Genomic DNA, 18394 nt, shown 5'->3' with positions numbered 1-18394 from the left:
TATGGGCTCTATGGCCGGTCCGCGCCCCCCACCTTTAAGCGGCGGGCTCCAGCAGGAAAAGCTGGAGGCCGGAAAAGAGTGAGACAGGTAGCGCGCAAAAGTAAAAGAGGAACCGAGAGTGGTACGAGAGACAGAACGAGAGCAAGACAGACAGACATTACGAGAGCGAGACAGTTTGTCCCCGTACCACTGGTTGAAAACCACTGCTGTAGATCACTGCCGGTACGTGCGCTGGGAGCGCACCGTTTAGGTTTGAAAGTTGAAAAGTTTGTGTGTCTGAAACGCTATGTGATACAGTACAGTTTACACAGCACATGTTCTGTAGCTACTATTGCACTAAATGCTAACACTTGAATACGTTATGCAAATATGCAACTTGTTTGTTGAAATGTTAATAAATGGGAGCTTCCTCAAACAGCCATCTCTTTCCCGACAATCCCCTCTGTGCACGAACCCTTATGGTAATGAAACATTAAAACACCTGCGGCTTATAGTCCAGTGAGGCTTATATATGTACACATCATTCAATTTAGCTGCTGCGGCTTATATTCAGGTGTGCCTTATAGTCCGGAAATTACGGTATATCAATGGTCCAAAGAGGTTGTATTCTACAGTCTGCCTGAATGTAATCATTGCGTAGGTGTGTAGTGTGATTCTGTTTATTTATGGCATCCCGTTGGGTTTGACGTCATCTGAACAGGACATCGCACGCTCACTGCTTGATAGCGTGCAAAGGCCCGTTTACACCGGTTGTTAAACAACATCGTTATGGGGAAATGCAAGTCTGCGTCCAAATGGTTTGAAGATAAAGAGGAAGGACAATCAATACTGTGTATAGTCAATGTGAGGTAAAGTGTGTCGCCATGGTAACCGGTTACAACTCAAAGTGGCGATGAGGTCTTAAAACGTATGGAAAGGGTCTTAAAAAAGGTCTTAAAAGGTATTACATCTGACTTCAGGATTCCTGCATATACCCTGTTGTCATAACCTTTTTTAATTTGAGGCTTAGATTACCTCATGTTTGCATGAGACATGTTGTGAGGTGTAGCTGGTTTCCATCTGTCATTTGGTGAAAGGAATCTAAACAAGAATAAGTCAACACATTGAAAAAGGAGATGTTGGAAGTCTGCTTGCTCCCGTTGACAGGGTCTGTTTTCATATCTCGGGAAGTTCCCCATCTCACCGTGTGTTTGTTGTGCGTTTCTCCCCACAGGACCCACATCTGAGGAATCTGGAGAGCCGGTTCGCCCTGCAGCAGAAGATCGTGGAAGCGGCCATCAAGCTGTCCAACGAGGGCGAGCTCGGGAAGACGGTGAAGAAAAAGAGAAGAAGCAACTGCCTGGACGCCATGAGGAAGCTGGAGGAGATCGAGAAGGAGATCAACGCCTACCGGGTCAGGAAGGGGAGGAAGCCCACCCAGAGGGCCTCACTGATCATAGCAGGTACGTTAACAACAGCAGAGGGAAAATATCTAATCTATCTTTTGGTTTTCAAACATTCTCTGAGGACTGTTTTTTTAATTGTCATAGTGATTTTTTCCATTCCATATATTTCATTGACCAGGTGGTCTTATTCTGAATGTATTTAGTAATCTTCTGTTTAATACTAACTACTCTCGTTATGTGGAATAAGTAACAATCCCTTTTCTCTCTCGTGTTACCAGACGACGTGAACCCCTCAGACCTCAGCTCTCTATCGGACAGCCTCACTCTGGATGATGGTGAGTGCTGAGCCCTAGCCAGTGTGCATGTGTTCACTAACGCCCCCCCCCCTCCCCCCTCCCCACTGCATTTCATATCCGTTTGAACCACTTTTTTATCCCCCAGATGATGAGCTCAGTTCCCAGAGGCAGCGCTCCAGATCGGTTCAGTATTCCCCGAGACCGCACCACGCAGACACGCTGGACATCCACTACAACAACGACAGAAGGCTCTCGGACCAGCAGCCAGACAGCAGGTACACAGATACCTCTGACACCCGTGAAATATATTAAAGGTCACCTATCATGCTATTTTAACCCTTCGATGCACGAGTGACTGCACACTATACTCTTGTAAAAATATTTAGTATTATATTTTGGTTCACACTAGAAATATTTTTTAAAGAAATGTTTCACTATTTATAATTTTAGAATTTTTTTTGATGAGAAGATCAATGCAAAGATCTCCGCTATACTGAGACCCTCAAAGTATTCCAGTCCCTTTTCAAAACTCATCTCCTCTCCTCTTGTCTACTCATAGCCCCCCCCCCATCAATCCATGCCAGTTGATCAAGTTTGATAGTCCTACCCTAACCTTCCCTTATATTGTAAAGCGATTTTGAGTCCTTGAAAAGCCCTATAAATATATAATGTATTATTATACTAACAGGTATCAGATCTTTCTGTGTAAAATATTCTTCCTGAGAGGTGTCACTTGTAATGTAGTCTGTGTGGTCTACAGTGAATGTATTCCTGACAGCAACAGGTGATAAGAATCAAAGGTTCCCATAGGACGCCATAGAAAATGCATGCGGGTCATTTTTGACCTACTTATGGAAGCTCGGGGTAGTCATACAAAAGCAATTCTTCAAATGTACATTTAAAATGTGAATGGCATGATATCTAAAACATGTTTTTTGAGGAATAGCTGGAATATGAAATGATAAAAAAAATGTAATTACAAAGATACTTCAAGAAAACCACCTCACCGGGTCAAAAAAGACCCACTTATGCATCTAAGGGTTAAGGCAATAGCAAAGGTCTCAGATGTATACAAATCTATAAAAAAACATGTCTATGAAGTGATTTGCTCAAAATACCAAAAGATCACCCATTCTAGCCTCATATCCCTCCGTTTCAGCAAATCTGGATCAGCTCCGTTTTTAGAGATGTGGGTACGGAGGAAAGGAGAGAGGGTTTTATTTTCTGACACTTTGTGAGTTCCCAGATGCACCGGGGACACATGTTTATGTATTAAACACATAAAAAAGTGCATTTTGAATGATAGGTCCCCTTTAATACGTTGAATCTCCAACGTGTCTGACAGTTGTTTCTGTAGAAGAAGCTAGTTCAGACCTGTAGACATCCAGATCCAGAGTTACATTCCTGCCAGTCACCTCCTCCCTCCTTCTCCTGCCTCTCCAACAATCTGCTGCTTATCAGCCCAATGCACCCGCTTTAAAAATAGATGGGAAAGAACATGTCGCTGCCTGCGAGGGAGCAGACAACAAAAGGGAAAAGGGAAACAGGAAAGTGGACCTGGAGTTTAAACGGCAGCCACTTCGACTGTTTACTCAATTATATGTGTGATGTGTTGCTCTCGGCTTCAAAACGGTTTTTAAATAGTTATTGCAATGAAATCATGAGGTTTTTAACCTGCATTTGCACATTTTCTACTCAATACAAAGACTTAAATAATAGATCATTCCTTCCCTCGTATTAAAACATTTATAGCCTCAGAGATTTATTTCATAATGCTTGCTGGTGCATAAAGGAAAGATCAGTGGACTGTGTAACGGCAGCCATCCAGGTGTAAGTGATCACTTAAATGCATCCAAGCAAACCCCTGGTTTTTTTTTCCCTTCAGTTTTGACAGCAGAATGCCCTGAAATAATTCCTTCTTATCTGTGTTTCAGATTAAATTACGGCCAGGTCCAGGAATCAGTCCACTACGGTCACCGCGAAGCCTTATCGAGCCACAGCAGCCTGTTCAAACCGGCTTCCAGGCAGCCGCGTGACGCCCGCAGCATGCCCCCCACCCCCCTCCTCACCCGCAACGCCTACAGCAGCAGCCAGCTCAGGTACATTCACTTCACTCACTCTGTGTTACTTTTTTCACTCTTTTGGTGCAAATTACAAAACATCCTGGTTGTGGATTTGTGTGCAGTTTAAAGGATGAACAGGAAAAGACTTGATTGGTTAGCTGGTCGGCTGTGTAGTGACTGGTCGGCTGTGTAGTGACTGGTCGGCTGTGTAGTAACTGGTCGGCTGTGTAGTGACTGGTCGGCTGTGTAGTGACTGGTCGGCTGTGTAGTGACTGGTCGGCTGTGTAGTGACTGGTCGGCTGTGTAGTGACTGGTCGGCTGTGTAGTGACTGGTCGGCTGTGTAGTGACTGGTCGGCTGTGTAGTGACTGGTCGGCTGTGTAGTGACTGGTCGGCTGTGTAGTGACTGGTCGGCTGTGTAGTGACTGGTCGGCTGTGTAGTGACTGGTCGGCTGTGTAGTGACTGGTCGGCTGTGTAGTGACTGGTCGGCTGTGTAGTGACTGGTCGGCTGTGTAGTGACTGGTCGGCTGTGTAGTGACTAGGGTTGCAAAATTCCGGGAATTTTCAAAGATGGAAACTTTCCATGGGAATAAACAGGGAATTTTCCAAATTGAAGGTTGACACTTCATAGGGAACTTAAATATAGTTGGGGAAAGTATATTTTAGCATAATCTTCACTAAAACAAACAGATGCCATTCAAGTACACTTGAATATCAATGCCATAGCACACTGCTTACTGCATGGCTATTGAGACCACACCCCCTACAGGCACTGTGCATTCCTCCATGTTTTCGTTCTTCAATGAAACAAATAATTGTTCAATAAAATAATTAAAACTTGTTCTGTTCTACTTAACAACAATTAAAATGAAAAGAAATCTGTTGAAATGTCATGTTTTTTGTTTAATTTTGCATAGAATATTTCCAAAATTCCCCAACTTAACTTAAATGTTCCGCCCATTTGCAACCCTAGTAGTGACTGGTCGGCTGTGTAGTGACTTGTCGGCTGTGTAGTGACTGGTCGGCTGCGTAGTGACTGGTCGGCTGCGTAGTGACTGGTCGGCTGCGTAGTGACTGGTCGGCTGCGTAGTGACTGGTCGGCTGTGTAGTGACTGGTCGGCTGCGTAGTGACTGGTCGGCTGTCTAGTGACTGGTCAACCGCTTAGAGATGTCCCGCCCCTTAGCCTATTACTCAATGTCTGTTGGAGTGTTAGCCAATAGACAATCCTTTGTGCCTATAGCCATTAGGCTGCACAACAATGGGTCACAAGTACTGGACATAAAATACACACTGTTTTCACACATACATGTCAATATATCTAATATGTATATATGGCCTAAATGTGTATATATGTTCATTTTAATTAATTTCTTATTTTAAAGTTACTGTATATCATTTAATTTTTATCTTTGATTTGATCTTACATTTTATTCCTCATCTGTGTGAATCGTGTTTTTCATTCTCACCCTGTTGCTTTTTGAACTACTGAATTTCTCCACAGGGATTAATAAAGATCCATCTTATCTTATCTTATCTTCGAAGTGCAAATGTTAAGTAGTGATGTCATTATGTTACAGAAGTTAAAAGGGACTCTTAAAGTAAACGTTTTTAACTGGTGTTTTTTATTACAGATCAGAGGACGTTCCACAACATTTCCGCCAGCGCAGTGGCAGCCTAGAGTCCCAGTCTCAGCTGACGGAGGCCGAGCCCCCCGTGCCGACCTTCAGCTTCACCCCCGCCCGACGCAGCAACAGCACCGAGGTCCTCGACGACGGCTCCTCCTACACCAGCCAGTCAAGCGTGGAGTACAGCGTCCCCGGCAACCACACGAACAGGCGCAGAGCTCGCGGCCGCCACAGAAAAGACATGTACGCCAACACGGGTAGCATGCCCAACCTGGCTCAGCCCGACAATCGCCATGCCAACCAACCGCGAGCCAGACCCACCACCACGGCCTACTATGTGACGGGTTACCCTAGCTACCCAGAACCAGAGCCTTACGCTAACGGAGTGTACATGTACGACAACGAGCTGGAGGGACACTACACCGTCAATCCTTCGTACCACCCAACACAGCCAACTTATCACAGCCACGAAGTGCACGGTCACTACGGGCACGACGAGATGGACGGCATGTCGCAGAACCCGTACGCCACTTTGCGCCCGCCCAGGAATCGACAGGTCCCCCGCGGCAACGAGCAGCCCGTCAAGAACTTCCAGAAAGCCATCGTGGCAGAACATTTGAGAGGCTGGTACCAACGCAACGCACAACAACCACAACAACAACAGCCTGCGTACGGAAACTACGACTACGACAGAGGCTCGCAGCACAGCCTGGGCTACCAGACCATGCCTTCAGCCCAGAGCCACAACCACAGGAACATCGCCTACTCCTCAGGTGAGATCACTGCGCCGTGTGTTATGGATTCCAGCTGGATCACCCGATACATCAGATATACATTATTGGACCATGTTGAGTAAAAACAAAACAAATGGTAGATTAGAATTAGTGCTTTGTAGTTGCTGAGCAGCTGAAGGAACCACCAACATTTACTTTTGAGATACTTTATTCAATATACTAAGTGTTGACACGGCCACGAACGCTCCCCTATTTTATTATTTGATCACGCTGCATTGTGGACAATTATGTGTTAAAAAAAATTGCAGGATTCAAGCTAGTTAACTTGAGATGATTTGTTCAAGCTCGATTTAGTTAAAATCTGGTTAATTATCAATTTGTCTTAATGTGTTGAAATGTTATCTTGTAAATTGCTGTTTTAGGGAAGAATAAATAGTTGTTTGTATGAAATATAATCTATATCAAATCGATATTAGAGAGGGAACTATGCCCTGTTATTTCCTTATGATTCCTATGTCTATCTTTGCATATAACTATTAATAGATGGCAATAACAAATTAAAAGGATAAGTTTCGATGGTCTCTATACTGACGAATGTTGTGTTAAAACGTCAGTCTGGAGCCTGATATAACAGCTGCTATAACGAGACAAATCAAAACGGAAGCAATCACAGAAAGGTCTTCAGGGAATCTCTAGTCTCCTGCATTGTGCTGTCGACCCCGTTTCCACATGAAGGTCAGATGCTGACTTGTACCATTTTTGTCTCCAGTGTCCTCAGCGTCCTTGAGTGGAAACTGGCACGGTCACATGAGTGTTGGTAGTGCCATGTCAGAATACGACATGCCCGCGCACGCACCGCAGTCCTACTCCTACAGCACGGCGCCCTACAGCCACTCCGCCCACAGCAGGTGAGACAGAAGAAACTTGGCTTTAACTCAGCGTCTTATCCAATAAGCCACTCCCTGATCCTCCTGATCCCCACGGCTAACACTACTGTTCATTACTCAGAATGGCTGTTTACAGAACAAAATAAGCTGCTTTATGTTTTTTTTAACAACAATGATGTGCTCTGATGTGTAGCCAATGGGACCATTTCTTCACTTTAAGTTTGGAAAAAACAACCTTGTGGTTACAAGCGAGGTTCATCTGAGGATGATCAGATCTGTGCACTCAGTTCCTCGGAGCTTAAGACGTCTTCTCCTCCCTAACTATCCACCGGCCCTGCTTTCTTATAGATATGGCGCCTCCCAGCTTTTAAAAGGCTCCTGGCTCAGCCCCGAAGGCCAGAGGCGCCTTTTCCCTGCTAGCTCTTCCTCTCCGCCCTCTTCCTCCTATCCCTCCTCTTCCTCCTGCTCCTACTCCCCCGGGTGTCGGGAGAGGCAGCTTTCCTCCAGCCCTTCACGACCAAACTCCTCCAGAGGGCACAGGCTCAGTAAGGTGTCCTTTGCTAAAGGTAGTTCATAGTAAGTAGACGGAAACGCCCGGAGCCTGCGCGTCGTTCACTTTTGTCTGCAACGTGACTCCATAGTCTTGCTTGTCCTTGTTTTGAAGTGTGTTTGACTGATCGCTCATTGTCATGTATGATAAGGTAACTGCATGGCTTCTTTATAAAAAAATCATCATGCCTGCCTTACTTCCTCTTCCAGCCGGCTTTTGTTGTCACAGTGGTCACATTTCTCTCAACAGTTTGCCTTCCTCTCGGCCCACACATTGCATACATGGCTTTTAGTTCTAGTTCTAGTCATCTTAGCTATTGCCTTCCTCTCACTCCCCTGCCTCATGCGGGCAAACCGCCTAGGAGCTTTGTCATTCTTTAACTATCATTTCATTGATTTTAGCTGACGCCTTTATCCAAAGAGATGTACGATACGATAAGTTAGGGCTGTGCCATTATGGCAAAAATCATAATCACGATTATTTTGGTCGACAATTGATATCACGATTATTTTAAAAAAGATTATCCATTTACTTTGAAAACATCAATTTCTTCAAAAAAAAATGTAACAGTATGTTTTTAACAGTTGATTACCATGAACTTTAAGTATAATTCAACTGAAAAACCAATAACAAAAATCTTTTTTTTTTTTTTTTATAAAAATAATAAGTTTTATTTCGATTACGTTGTTTTCGTAATCGTTGCAAACCAAAATCGTAATCGAGATTAAAATACGATTAATTGCACAGCCTTACGATAAATGCAAATAAACCATAAGATTCAAACTAAGGACAAGAACAAGTCCTGAAATATTAACTTCAAACAAGGTTGTTCTGTACTGCTGCACAAGTTCAACTCTTAGGTAAAGCGAAACAGGTGGGTCTTCAGTTTGCAATGGAGGAGAAGTAGTCCCTCCACTTCCTGATATCAGTGGGAAGCTGGTTTCCCAGAGCTGTGTGCAGTTATGACCCAGATAGTTGAGTCGGCTTGCCCAAAACATTCATAAAACATTCTTCAGATAATACCAGGACAAACCGTGTCAGAGAGCAGTGAGGACATCTTGGCGTCCATCTTATCAGGTGGATAGCTCCCATCACTTCCTGCTGGGAACAGAGCCTGCTTGGACTGGTTATCAAATGTTGATTATTCTCTTAGAACTAGCTAAATACTCTGGGACTGGGGGAGAGAGCTTTTTTCACAATTGATTGGAGCTGTATCACTTCTTTGCTGCTAATGTCTTTCTCAATGTTCTGGCCACAACTTCCAATGATTGTTCAGTGTCTGACATCAGTTGGAGCTCTCCAGTGTTTCGCCTTGTGTTCCAAAAAGTTTCATTACACCGCTCACCCTTGACCTTTGCCCCCTCTCATGCGCAGATGTCCCCCAGAGTTTGAGAGGCGGAGCCGTGGTAGGATGGCGTTCCCTGCACGGCCTTTAGAGTGGCGTGGTGATGTTGCCTATGCTACCAAACAAGAGAAATAACCCCCCCCCCCCCTGTCCCCTCCCATTATCAGTCCCAGCACAGCAGAAAGGGTGAGAGACGAGAGTGTGAAAACTCCCCCTCATTGGTGACGGTTGTGTGTTTTTTTTTGGATATCTGTGGCAGTGTGGCAGGGACTAACAGAAATCATCTCACATTTCAGATTTGCTGTGTTTCCCTGGGTGTTTTGTGGTGGTGGGAGAGCACTTGTGTGGCAGAGGAGGAACATGTGACCCCTGAAATCCAAAGGCTATGCTTGTGTTCAATGCCTGCGTGCATCTGCTCTGCTGTACGGTGAGAATGATTGACCCTGGGTTTGACATCTGTCTGAAACTGAGATTGATGACAACACGCCTGACACAAACCAGAGTGCCTCTTATTTCTCTTAGTTTAGTGTCCTGTAGACAGAACATAATCAACAACTATTTGGGTTTGATTAGTCCTTAAATCTTCCACTAAAATGGCAGAAAGTATCTCGAATACAAAGATGTCTTGCTTGTCTCAGTTTTGGACCACAGTAAAGTGAATATACTTGGGTATCGAATTGACAAAACAAGACATTTTTTGACATTTCTCAGACTTTGAGATGAGCATTTTTCACAATTTTCTGACATTTTATTGAACATTCGATTAATCCTTAAAAGAAAAGGCAGTTTTTTTGATAGTTGAAACGATTTGTTGCAGCTCTAGTTTCTTAATCTTGACACTTAAAAGCTAAAATAAAATCGGACAATGTTGACAGCCCAGGGTCAATCCATTCTTAACCAATCACAATCGACACTCCCTTTTCCATCCGTCTAATGCGTTTCATCTTGTCTGTTTCTTCCAGGTCCTACATCGATGTCAACCAAATGGACCCGCACGTCAGTGACCAAATGCACACGAACCCAGAGCTGGACGATAAGATACACTGGCACGAAGATTCAAAACCAGGAACAATAGTGTAATCGCCGTCTGTCATCATCGTTTGAATTCATACACCTTGACAAGCTGTCATTGTGCCTTTAGACTGCACTTACCTGTTTTTCTCTGTACGCGAGGATCCAAAGAATGAAGGAACTTAACTTTCGTGAGAGTAAAGGAATCTGTTGCCAAACTGACCCACAACGCTGTGATCGTACCGAACAAAAAAAGCCCACGGGAGCGTCTTCGTGTCTGTATTGGGAGTGCTTGTGGTGATGAGGAGGATTCACTGAAACTGTACCAGGACCTGCTGTGGACTGTGTGGTGGAGACAAAGGGAAAGTGGACTTCACAAAGCGAGGATTACTGAGCCGCTGCGAACAACCCTCCGCCACACACATGTATGAACACTGTAACCATGAAGGATCGGACAAGGAGCGATAAGGACATTATCAAAAAAATGAAGGATTGAACGAGTCAAAAGGTGATGGCTACTTCCTGGAACACTCTGCAGAGCCAGTTGTATTGTAGCTTGTTACTAACACCCACCATACTCTTTGTTTGTCATTTCCAAAGTATTCTCACTGTCAGTACTTACAATACAAATGAGCCAAATACTTGTGACCATTCTGAGTATTACCCACACTTAAATATCACTGCCACATCTGATCAGTCACTGCAGGAAGACTTTTTTTATTTGAACATGGTTATTTTCATCCATGCTGGAAATCATGGACTGGTGCTCCTAATTTCTCTCAAGAGAATGAAGCCGTATGTAAATGTTGGTTTTGTAAATACACTGGTTCCGTCTTTTTTTTAGAGCATTTGTATGTATTTGAAAAGCATGTAATATATAGTGAAAACAATGGTTGTTAAGCTGGTTCTTAGTCATTTGTACAATTGCATTTGTTTGAATAAAAAAAATCAGCATTTAGATCAGTTCAGTCTCTTCAGTCATATTTATACAATATATACTTCGCCCGCAAGATTACCATTTGTTTTTCAGAGACAAAAAAAAACGTGTTTTTTCATAAACAAAGAATCAAACTGGAAGAAATGTCAGTATAGTTAAGTAAAACTATATAAAAGCATCTTTTTACAAACTCTCACAACTTGCATTACGCTTGCAAAGGCGCGCCATTCGTTTTATCATGTCAGGTTTTAGTGAAAATGCACGTGTTACCAAGCACAGGCCTGAATAAAGGAGACTTGTGAAATACTGAAGTCTTTGTGAGAGTTTGATGTTTTGACAGTTTTGCTTTTGTCAAAAATTATAAGATTTACCTCAAATCCCCTGGAATTTGTTTCTGATGTTGGATACTTAATTTGACGTGCACGCATTAGATTTCTTTAGGTATCGAAGGACACTCGTGAGGAGTATCTGATCAAACAAATGGTAATTTAATCCTCCTATTGTCTTCGTTTCCCCCCCCCTTACTTTGGTGTTTGCGGTCAAATTTGACCGGTCCTGTTTTAACTGCTATTATATTAACACAAAAACCATTAATCATCACCACATTTAATTTAACACCCTTTCAAACTGTAAATATTGTATCAGACTACTGGTATACATGAAAAACTGTAGTAAATATACAAAGAATAGACACTGAACATGTATTGCGTGTGCCAGGTTTGATCCATGTGGGGCGATGGGCACATAAGATCGGGAAATGTATCAAATTGTGTGCGTGTGTGTGTGCCAGGTGTGATTCACATGGGGGGATGGGCACATAAAGGGGGGGGGACATCTAGAGTAGAGATGGCAAATCCGGATCCTTTTATGGACTCGGAGTCTTATGAGTCAGTCATTGAAGAGATCCGGATCATACGAGTCATTTGAGTCATATGAGTCAGCATCACCAAGACACTAGAAATCCTACCAGCAGTGAAACCGAAAAGTTGTTGCATTTCACGAGCATATTAAACTGATGTTATATTATCCTCCGCTACACAGTGCCTTTTGCTTTAATACAACAATTTTGATCACAAAAACATGGGTTATTTTTGCGATTTGGCGAATCTGAGTCTGTTGACTCGTGCATGAGGACGAGTCTGCTGGATCTCTGGATATGCTGCTATACGGTTACGGCTCTGAGTCCGCACGAGTCTGCTATGTTTTGCACAGTGATTTAGGAGTTGCGAATCTCTGAGTCTGCTGTTGACTCGTGCATAATATAGCCGCTCTGAGTCCCCACGAGTCTGCAGGAAGTTTCACTGATCCGCGTCCCCTCCCCTGAGCCAAACGATAACTTCTGGAAGCTATCCTATTTGCTAAAGGGTAGGCAGATGGACTGGGGTACGTTGTAATGTTATTTTACATGTTATAAAGAGAGTAGCGAGTGACGCAATTGATCGTTTTAATTTGTACGTCGCACCAGGTGTAGGACTCAAAGGACTCGGGTTAATGGAGAGGGGAGACTCGTCACGACCAGCTCATTTCTAGGATCGGGGTTAATAATCCGGATGAATCAGGACTCGCCCATCTCTAATCTAGAGCAGGGGTTTCCAAAGTGGGGGTCGCGAGATGATTACAAAATAAAAATGGAAAATTATTTTAAAAAATTGATACATTTTTTTAATAAATATATTTTTTAAATTATTATTAATAATAACGTTTGCATGGCCATTTTCAGGGGCAGACTAGCCATCTGTATAATTTCCCCGCAATGAGGCTCCCCCTTTGACAATCCAATAGCGCTGAGAGTGCGGAAAACTGAAATTAATTCACTAGCACAACAGACAACAGGAGGGTTAACGGAAGAACGACTCCTTTAAAAGTAATGTAAAGACTCTGTAACATCTCAGGGAATTTAATCAAGTGAAAAAACCTGAGTGCAGGAAAAAACAGGATTTAAACTCAAATCTGTTAAATCTGTTAATTGAATGTCTGTTCAGCCAATTAAATTCATGAAATGCGGTTTAAACAAAGTTCCATTATTGCCTCCAAAACAACTCTAATGAACACCTAATTGCTCTGAACAACAGGCTTGTTGCCCAGTGGCTTAGGACGACTATTGAAACATAAAATACATTCTCCACATATAAATAGTCTGCGTTGCATTTAAGGAGGCAGATTATACTTGGAAAAATAACACAACTACATCCCAGTTTTTTTTAGCCAGCATGAATAAATGCAGAGCTGATGAGAGCTCTTTATGAGGAAATGATCTGCTTTTAGGGAGCCTCTGGTGCTGCAGAGCCTTTCTGTTCCCACCGCCTGCTGTGTTGCTCGGCTGGTTTTCCGCGTCCTTAAGCCGAGAACCGCCCAAACCAGTCTTTAAAAGCTGTCACACCCATTATGGGTTATAAACCTGTTCTCTCTGTGAATGACAAGCGGTGTTTATAGCACCCAACCCTCCCTGTGGGCCTAGTGTTTTAGAAGTCTGCTGTACACATGTAGATTACGCTGAAACCCTTCACCTCCTTTTCCCACTCCGTCTTCCTTTCTACATTTTTTCCACCACCAGATATCCTGCTTGCCTCTTTATGAAGGCCGCAGTGGAGCAGTTTGCTCTCAGAATCAGAAACAGGTTTATTACCAGGCAGGTTGACACGCAGGGACGTGCACAGGTACGGGCTAATGTTGCCCGGGCAACGGCCCGTTTCCCCTTTTTGGCTAACCTGCCCCTCTGGAGAGAGCGAGAGTTCTTCTTCTTCTTCTGTTCTGATCGAATCAACATGATAAGCCCACAATTAGTTTAGTGTCTCGCTGCAGGAAACACACCAGCTTCATTCTTCTTCTTCTTCTTCTTCTTCTTCTTCTTCTTCTTCTTCTTCTTCTTCTTCTTCTTACATGCCCGCTAAATGTTGAATGAAGATTCAAGTTTCATGAATTAGTGTCTGCAATGGTCAAATTACATTGATTTGTCCCGATTTTTTTTAATAGTTACTAACTTTAGATATTTTAATGATATGGACTACAAAACAAAAAATGTCCCTGGTTTTCATTTTAAAAATCAAGTCACCGAATGCAAGTAGTTGCCTTAGCTTATTTTGTTATGAGATGATGATGTGAATTACTGTTCAATTTAGTTAATGTAATAAACGTTTTGGTCTTATCTTTTTTTTCGGGGGGGAGGCCCTTTTTCCAGTTTAGAGCAATAGCCCTAAATATCTGTGCACATCCCTGTTGACACGTACGAGGAATTTGACTTGATGTCATGGTGCATACATAAAAGTTAAACAAAAATTAAAAAACACTAAACTATAATAACATATAAAGTCAAATATAGCAGTATTTACATATGGGCTAGGTCCAATAGAATGGAATAAAATTCAGTGCTCCTTTCCAGTGTTTTGCCTCTTGAGCAAGCTCAGGGGAGGTCTCAGACACTTCCAGCTTCTCGACTTTAACCCGAGGCAGAGCGAGGAACTGGTGGGTTGTGGGGGCGGGGGGCTCGTTCTGAATCCAGCTGTCTCCCTGTGTCTCTGCTGCTGCTGCTGCTGCTGCTGCTTCACACCAGCTGCAGACAGACATCAGGCGAGGCTGCTCCAGCTGACACTCCACTACATCAACAATGGGCTCTTATGTGCTTCGACCTCATCTAACACTGCAGACAAAACTGGAAGATGGGGAAGATTATGGGAAGAAAAAGAGCCGGAAGTGTTGAAACCTTCAAACCTTCTCGTGAACTTTTTCGTTTTTTGATAAACAAGCTCTATCTACTGATGTTCTTCGAAGCGTCTTATTAATGTTAAAAGCACAAAAACAAATTCCCATTGTCTTATTGTCATGGTAAAATAAAAAAGGCACTCTCCTGTGAGTTGAGTATCTTTAGTGCCTTTCAGCCTCTTTGCTTTGGTTTTACGCCCCAAAACCTTTAGGTTCCACTGTTGTGCCTTTACGAAAATGAACTATTACTATAGGACACTATAAGAGTTGTATAGTGTCCTATAGTAAGTTTGTATTGTTATAGTATTTTTGCTATCATATTACGATAGTTTTTTTCTGTAGTGCCATTTTATTAGCTATAGTAGCACTATAATATTTAAATAGTAATACTATGTATCTAGATCTTTGTAGTATTCCTATATTATTTTAAATAGTATAACTATAGTGTAATATTTAGTGTTTCTGTAGTTGTTTTTTGAACACACTATAGTACACTCATATTATTACTTTTTATAGTGTTTGTAAAAGTATTACACTCCTAGAATGAATGTGTCATTTTTTTTAACACACTGCTGTGTCAAAGGCAATTCAACACATTCAGTGTCATTTCTGAACTACATAGAAAAAATAAAAATGCACATAGTCAACACATTAGTGTATCCACTGTCCTGCCCAATCACGGTTGAGTTATTTCAAATGTATCATGTTTCAGCTGTCCATCAAAGTCCCAACTGCCATTTCACCTCTGGCTGCTGTGGAGGATGGATGTCATTTCTAATGAAACACTGTTTTTAGAAATAGCAAGAAGCTGTTTTTGGTAAAAAAATAAAACTCATTATAAACCAACTGTAAACTGCGTGACCAGCAGACAGACAGAGTTAACAACGTGCTAGGAAACATAGCGTGGCATTGGGCTAACCAGCCACATATTTCCCTTGGTATTTGGGCTCCTCAGAGATTAAGGAGAGTGAATATTGCCGTAAAATTCATTCATTAATTCAATTGATTCAATAATATGACTATAAATTAACTATAATATTGTGCTGTGACTTTTTGATGTGTAAATAGGCAACTTCTGCCTAACAATTTAACCATTACAACCTCATACGATTATGTTGTATGACGCTTGTTCCGCCCCAAAATGCTGCTTTAAATCACATTTATTTGATCAAGTAGCTACACAGTGACTTGTGTTTCGACATTAGCATGTGGGGCTTTTTTGGTGATTGCAGTCAGGTTTTTTGCGTCTTTCCAGGACAGTAGTCCTTGTCCTTGTCTGTGCCCGAGACTTGAACATCTTGCGAGAGTTTGTCAAATCTAGGATAAACATCTAGCCATGACCGGGTTATTATAAAGAAACATGTCGGCATCAAAGTAAGCTTTTAAAATTGGATCGTTTTGGTTTCAGTACTGAAACGTACATTAGTGAATCTAGTATCACAAAACAACACCCATTAAGTAGCAGATGGATGTCAGACATGTCACCGCTGCCATATGGCTCAGACAAGCTCAGATTAAATTGACTTTGTTGTGCCCCGGCTTCCCTTGGATCAGCACACTTACCTTGATCCATTCCAGGGGGTAATGGCTTTGACACGTTGTGGAGAGGGAACAGTGGGATTAGCTGCGTGGTCACATGGGCAAATAATACAGACACCCTTCTGTAGAGGAGGCAGTGAAAGCAGAGTGTACGGTCAGAATTGAAGAGCTCATAAGGATGTGGCAGCCTACAGAGGTCACAGGGGGCATCGGTCACGTGATCAGCTGGGTCCAAGCAGTCAAACTTTTTTAACAGACTGACAGGCTCTCTGAGTTATGAGGCTTGCTAACTAGCTTGGCCAAACCAAAGCCTCACGGGCATGCTGAGGAATGGAGGGGTCAACCTGAGTGTGCATTACCAAAAACATTTAGGCTACCAGTGGCTGCCTGAATCTTCTTCAACAAACTGGTACTGGCCTCTGTGGTGTGAATGGATCAGGCACTACATACGGGACATGGATCATGCACTTTGCTCCAAAGCGGCTAATCGGCTAGCTAGTAGTGGGACTCAGCTACCCATCAATAAAAACATGCGCTGTCTTGCAAAATGGTGGAACCAGATCTACATTGATTTTGGAACTGCAGAAAGTCTAAACATATCCTTTACAGACTGAACACCGACCCATATCAAGAGTTCAACATGGCCATCAAAAGCTAATAAAACATCAAATGTCTGTATGGAGCACTTTAGCCTTTTTGAAGCTAATGCACTCGCGCTTGAGATTGTTTGGCATTATTGAAAGCCAATGTACTTGCAGAATTTCTCGCTGTTAATCTTCATAGTTGATTGCACTTTTTGCAAGTCACTAAATGTAATGTAATGCCCCACGCCTATGTGCGGTGGAACCCAAACATGTCACAGATGTTGCAAGTGCTAGCAACTAGCGCATAAACTGTACACAGGTTTGCTTTTGTGTCACCGACTCATACCATCTCACTGAACATTAGCTTTGAAGCAATTATGATGTTTCAAAACGACAAGGGTTCACACAAAAAAAACAATAACTAATACTAACTAGTGTTGTCGTTTTCCTCTACTGGTTTCTGTCAAACACTGAAGACACACCTGTTGGGCATTCAGCACACACACACACACACACACACACACACACACACACACACACACACACACACACACACACACACACACACACACACACACACACACACACACACACACACACACACACACACACGTGTTGATATGATCATCACAGCAGCTGCAGCTACACAAGGGCCTCCACTGTGCCCCCAGAGACAGACATGACTTTACACAAGTTTATTGCCACCTGTGCTTGTGTTCACTCCCTCGTGTTGCACAACGTAGATGAGGCACGGCAGGGGAGGACATGTATCACTACTGAAGCACGGAGGAGAGCCACTGGAGTACTGCCACACCTGAGTGTGCAGAGGTCATTAGCAGGGTTCATTTAGAAAAACACCACACATACCTTTCAAAGTAATGATGCAGCCTAAAAAAAAAACAGAAGGGCTAGGTCGTTTATAAACTGTAGGTAGGCACTGTAGAAAAAATACTGCTGATTTAATTATTCAAGATTATTTAAAGCTGTATGTTTTGGGAACATTTTCTGATATGAATCAGGCTATGAGTGAAATATAAACAAACCCCTTTATTGACATGTTAGGAATATAGATAGGAATGAAACAGGAACATTTGGTGTATTTAAATGCTACTGAAATGGAGTTTTCTGTCTCAAAAAACCTACATTTGCAAGGCCCTTAATGTACAATATAGGGTGGAAATAGTAGTTACCACTTAAATAAAGATATTATATTTTTTGTACTGCATGTATCTGAAAGAAGACAAGTAAAACATATTAGCCTAAATTGTTGAATTGACTACACTAAAAAAACTAGAGTTTTCTCTTGTAGTTTTTCACCTTAAAGGTAGGGTAGGTAATTCACTGCAGAAACACTTTTTGTTATATTCCATGGAATGCTCTTAACATCCCGATAGCAATGAATAAATGAAATGCTTTGACAATAAATATATACAAAGATTTCATCTGTGCAAGCCGTGGCGCTGTAAAAAGCAAGTCCAATTATCTGCTTCGGCCCGCGGCAGATAATTGGATGGCCTACCTGCCTGTCAGCCTTCCATCTGTGCACAAACTTGTCTCGTGCCCTCATTGGTCATGTGCGCGTGCGTGAGTGTTGGAGGAGGGGCGGCAGATTTTTTTCGGTTGTGTACTTTCAAATTCTTGCGCACTCGAGCTGGTTTTCTCCATTCTTACCTACCCTACCTGGCTTTAAGTATATTAATAACTGTAACGTTTGCACACCGCTATAACAAACAGTGGA

The 18394-nt window shown here is 42.6% G+C and overlaps 1 protein-coding gene across 5 annotated transcripts in view; it reads left to right on the top strand.

Annotated features, from left to right (window-relative positions):
- frmd4ba (FERM domain containing 4Ba) overlaps window positions 1–10855 on the top strand; it is a 58381-nt gene extending 47526 nt beyond the window's left edge. For 2 of the 5 annotated variants that reach the window (XM_079680764.1, XM_079680762.1), the window contains exons 17-24: window positions 1214–1442; window positions 1664–1720; window positions 1827–1956; window positions 3616–3780; window positions 5377–6143; window positions 6874–7012; window positions 7340–7567; window positions 9849–10855. In XM_079680764.1, coding sequence (XP_079536890.1) covers window positions 1214–1442; window positions 1664–1720; window positions 1827–1956; window positions 3616–3780; window positions 5377–6143; window positions 6874–7012; window positions 7340–7567; window position 9849 — 1716 coding nt within the window. In that variant the 3' untranslated portion in view covers window positions 9850–10855. Of the gene's footprint in view, window positions 1–1213; window positions 1443–1663; window positions 1721–1826; window positions 1957–3615; window positions 3781–5376; window positions 6144–6873; window positions 7013–7339; window positions 7568–8915; window positions 9073–9182; window positions 9314–9848 lie in introns of all 5 variants that reach the window. The other 3 variants (XR_013808111.1, XR_013808110.1, XM_079680763.1) reach the window with 3 other exon arrangements.
- Window positions 10856–18394: the final 7539 nt, after the last annotated feature.

Source organism: Notothenia rossii (assembly GCF_949606895.1).
Source record: "Notothenia rossii genome assembly, chromosome: 5".
Lineage (NCBI taxonomy): Eukaryota > Metazoa > Chordata > Actinopteri > Perciformes > Nototheniidae > Notothenia > Notothenia rossii.
The sequence above is the reverse complement of the archived record's forward strand: the minus strand, read 5'-3'. Positions and strand labels throughout refer to the sequence as shown.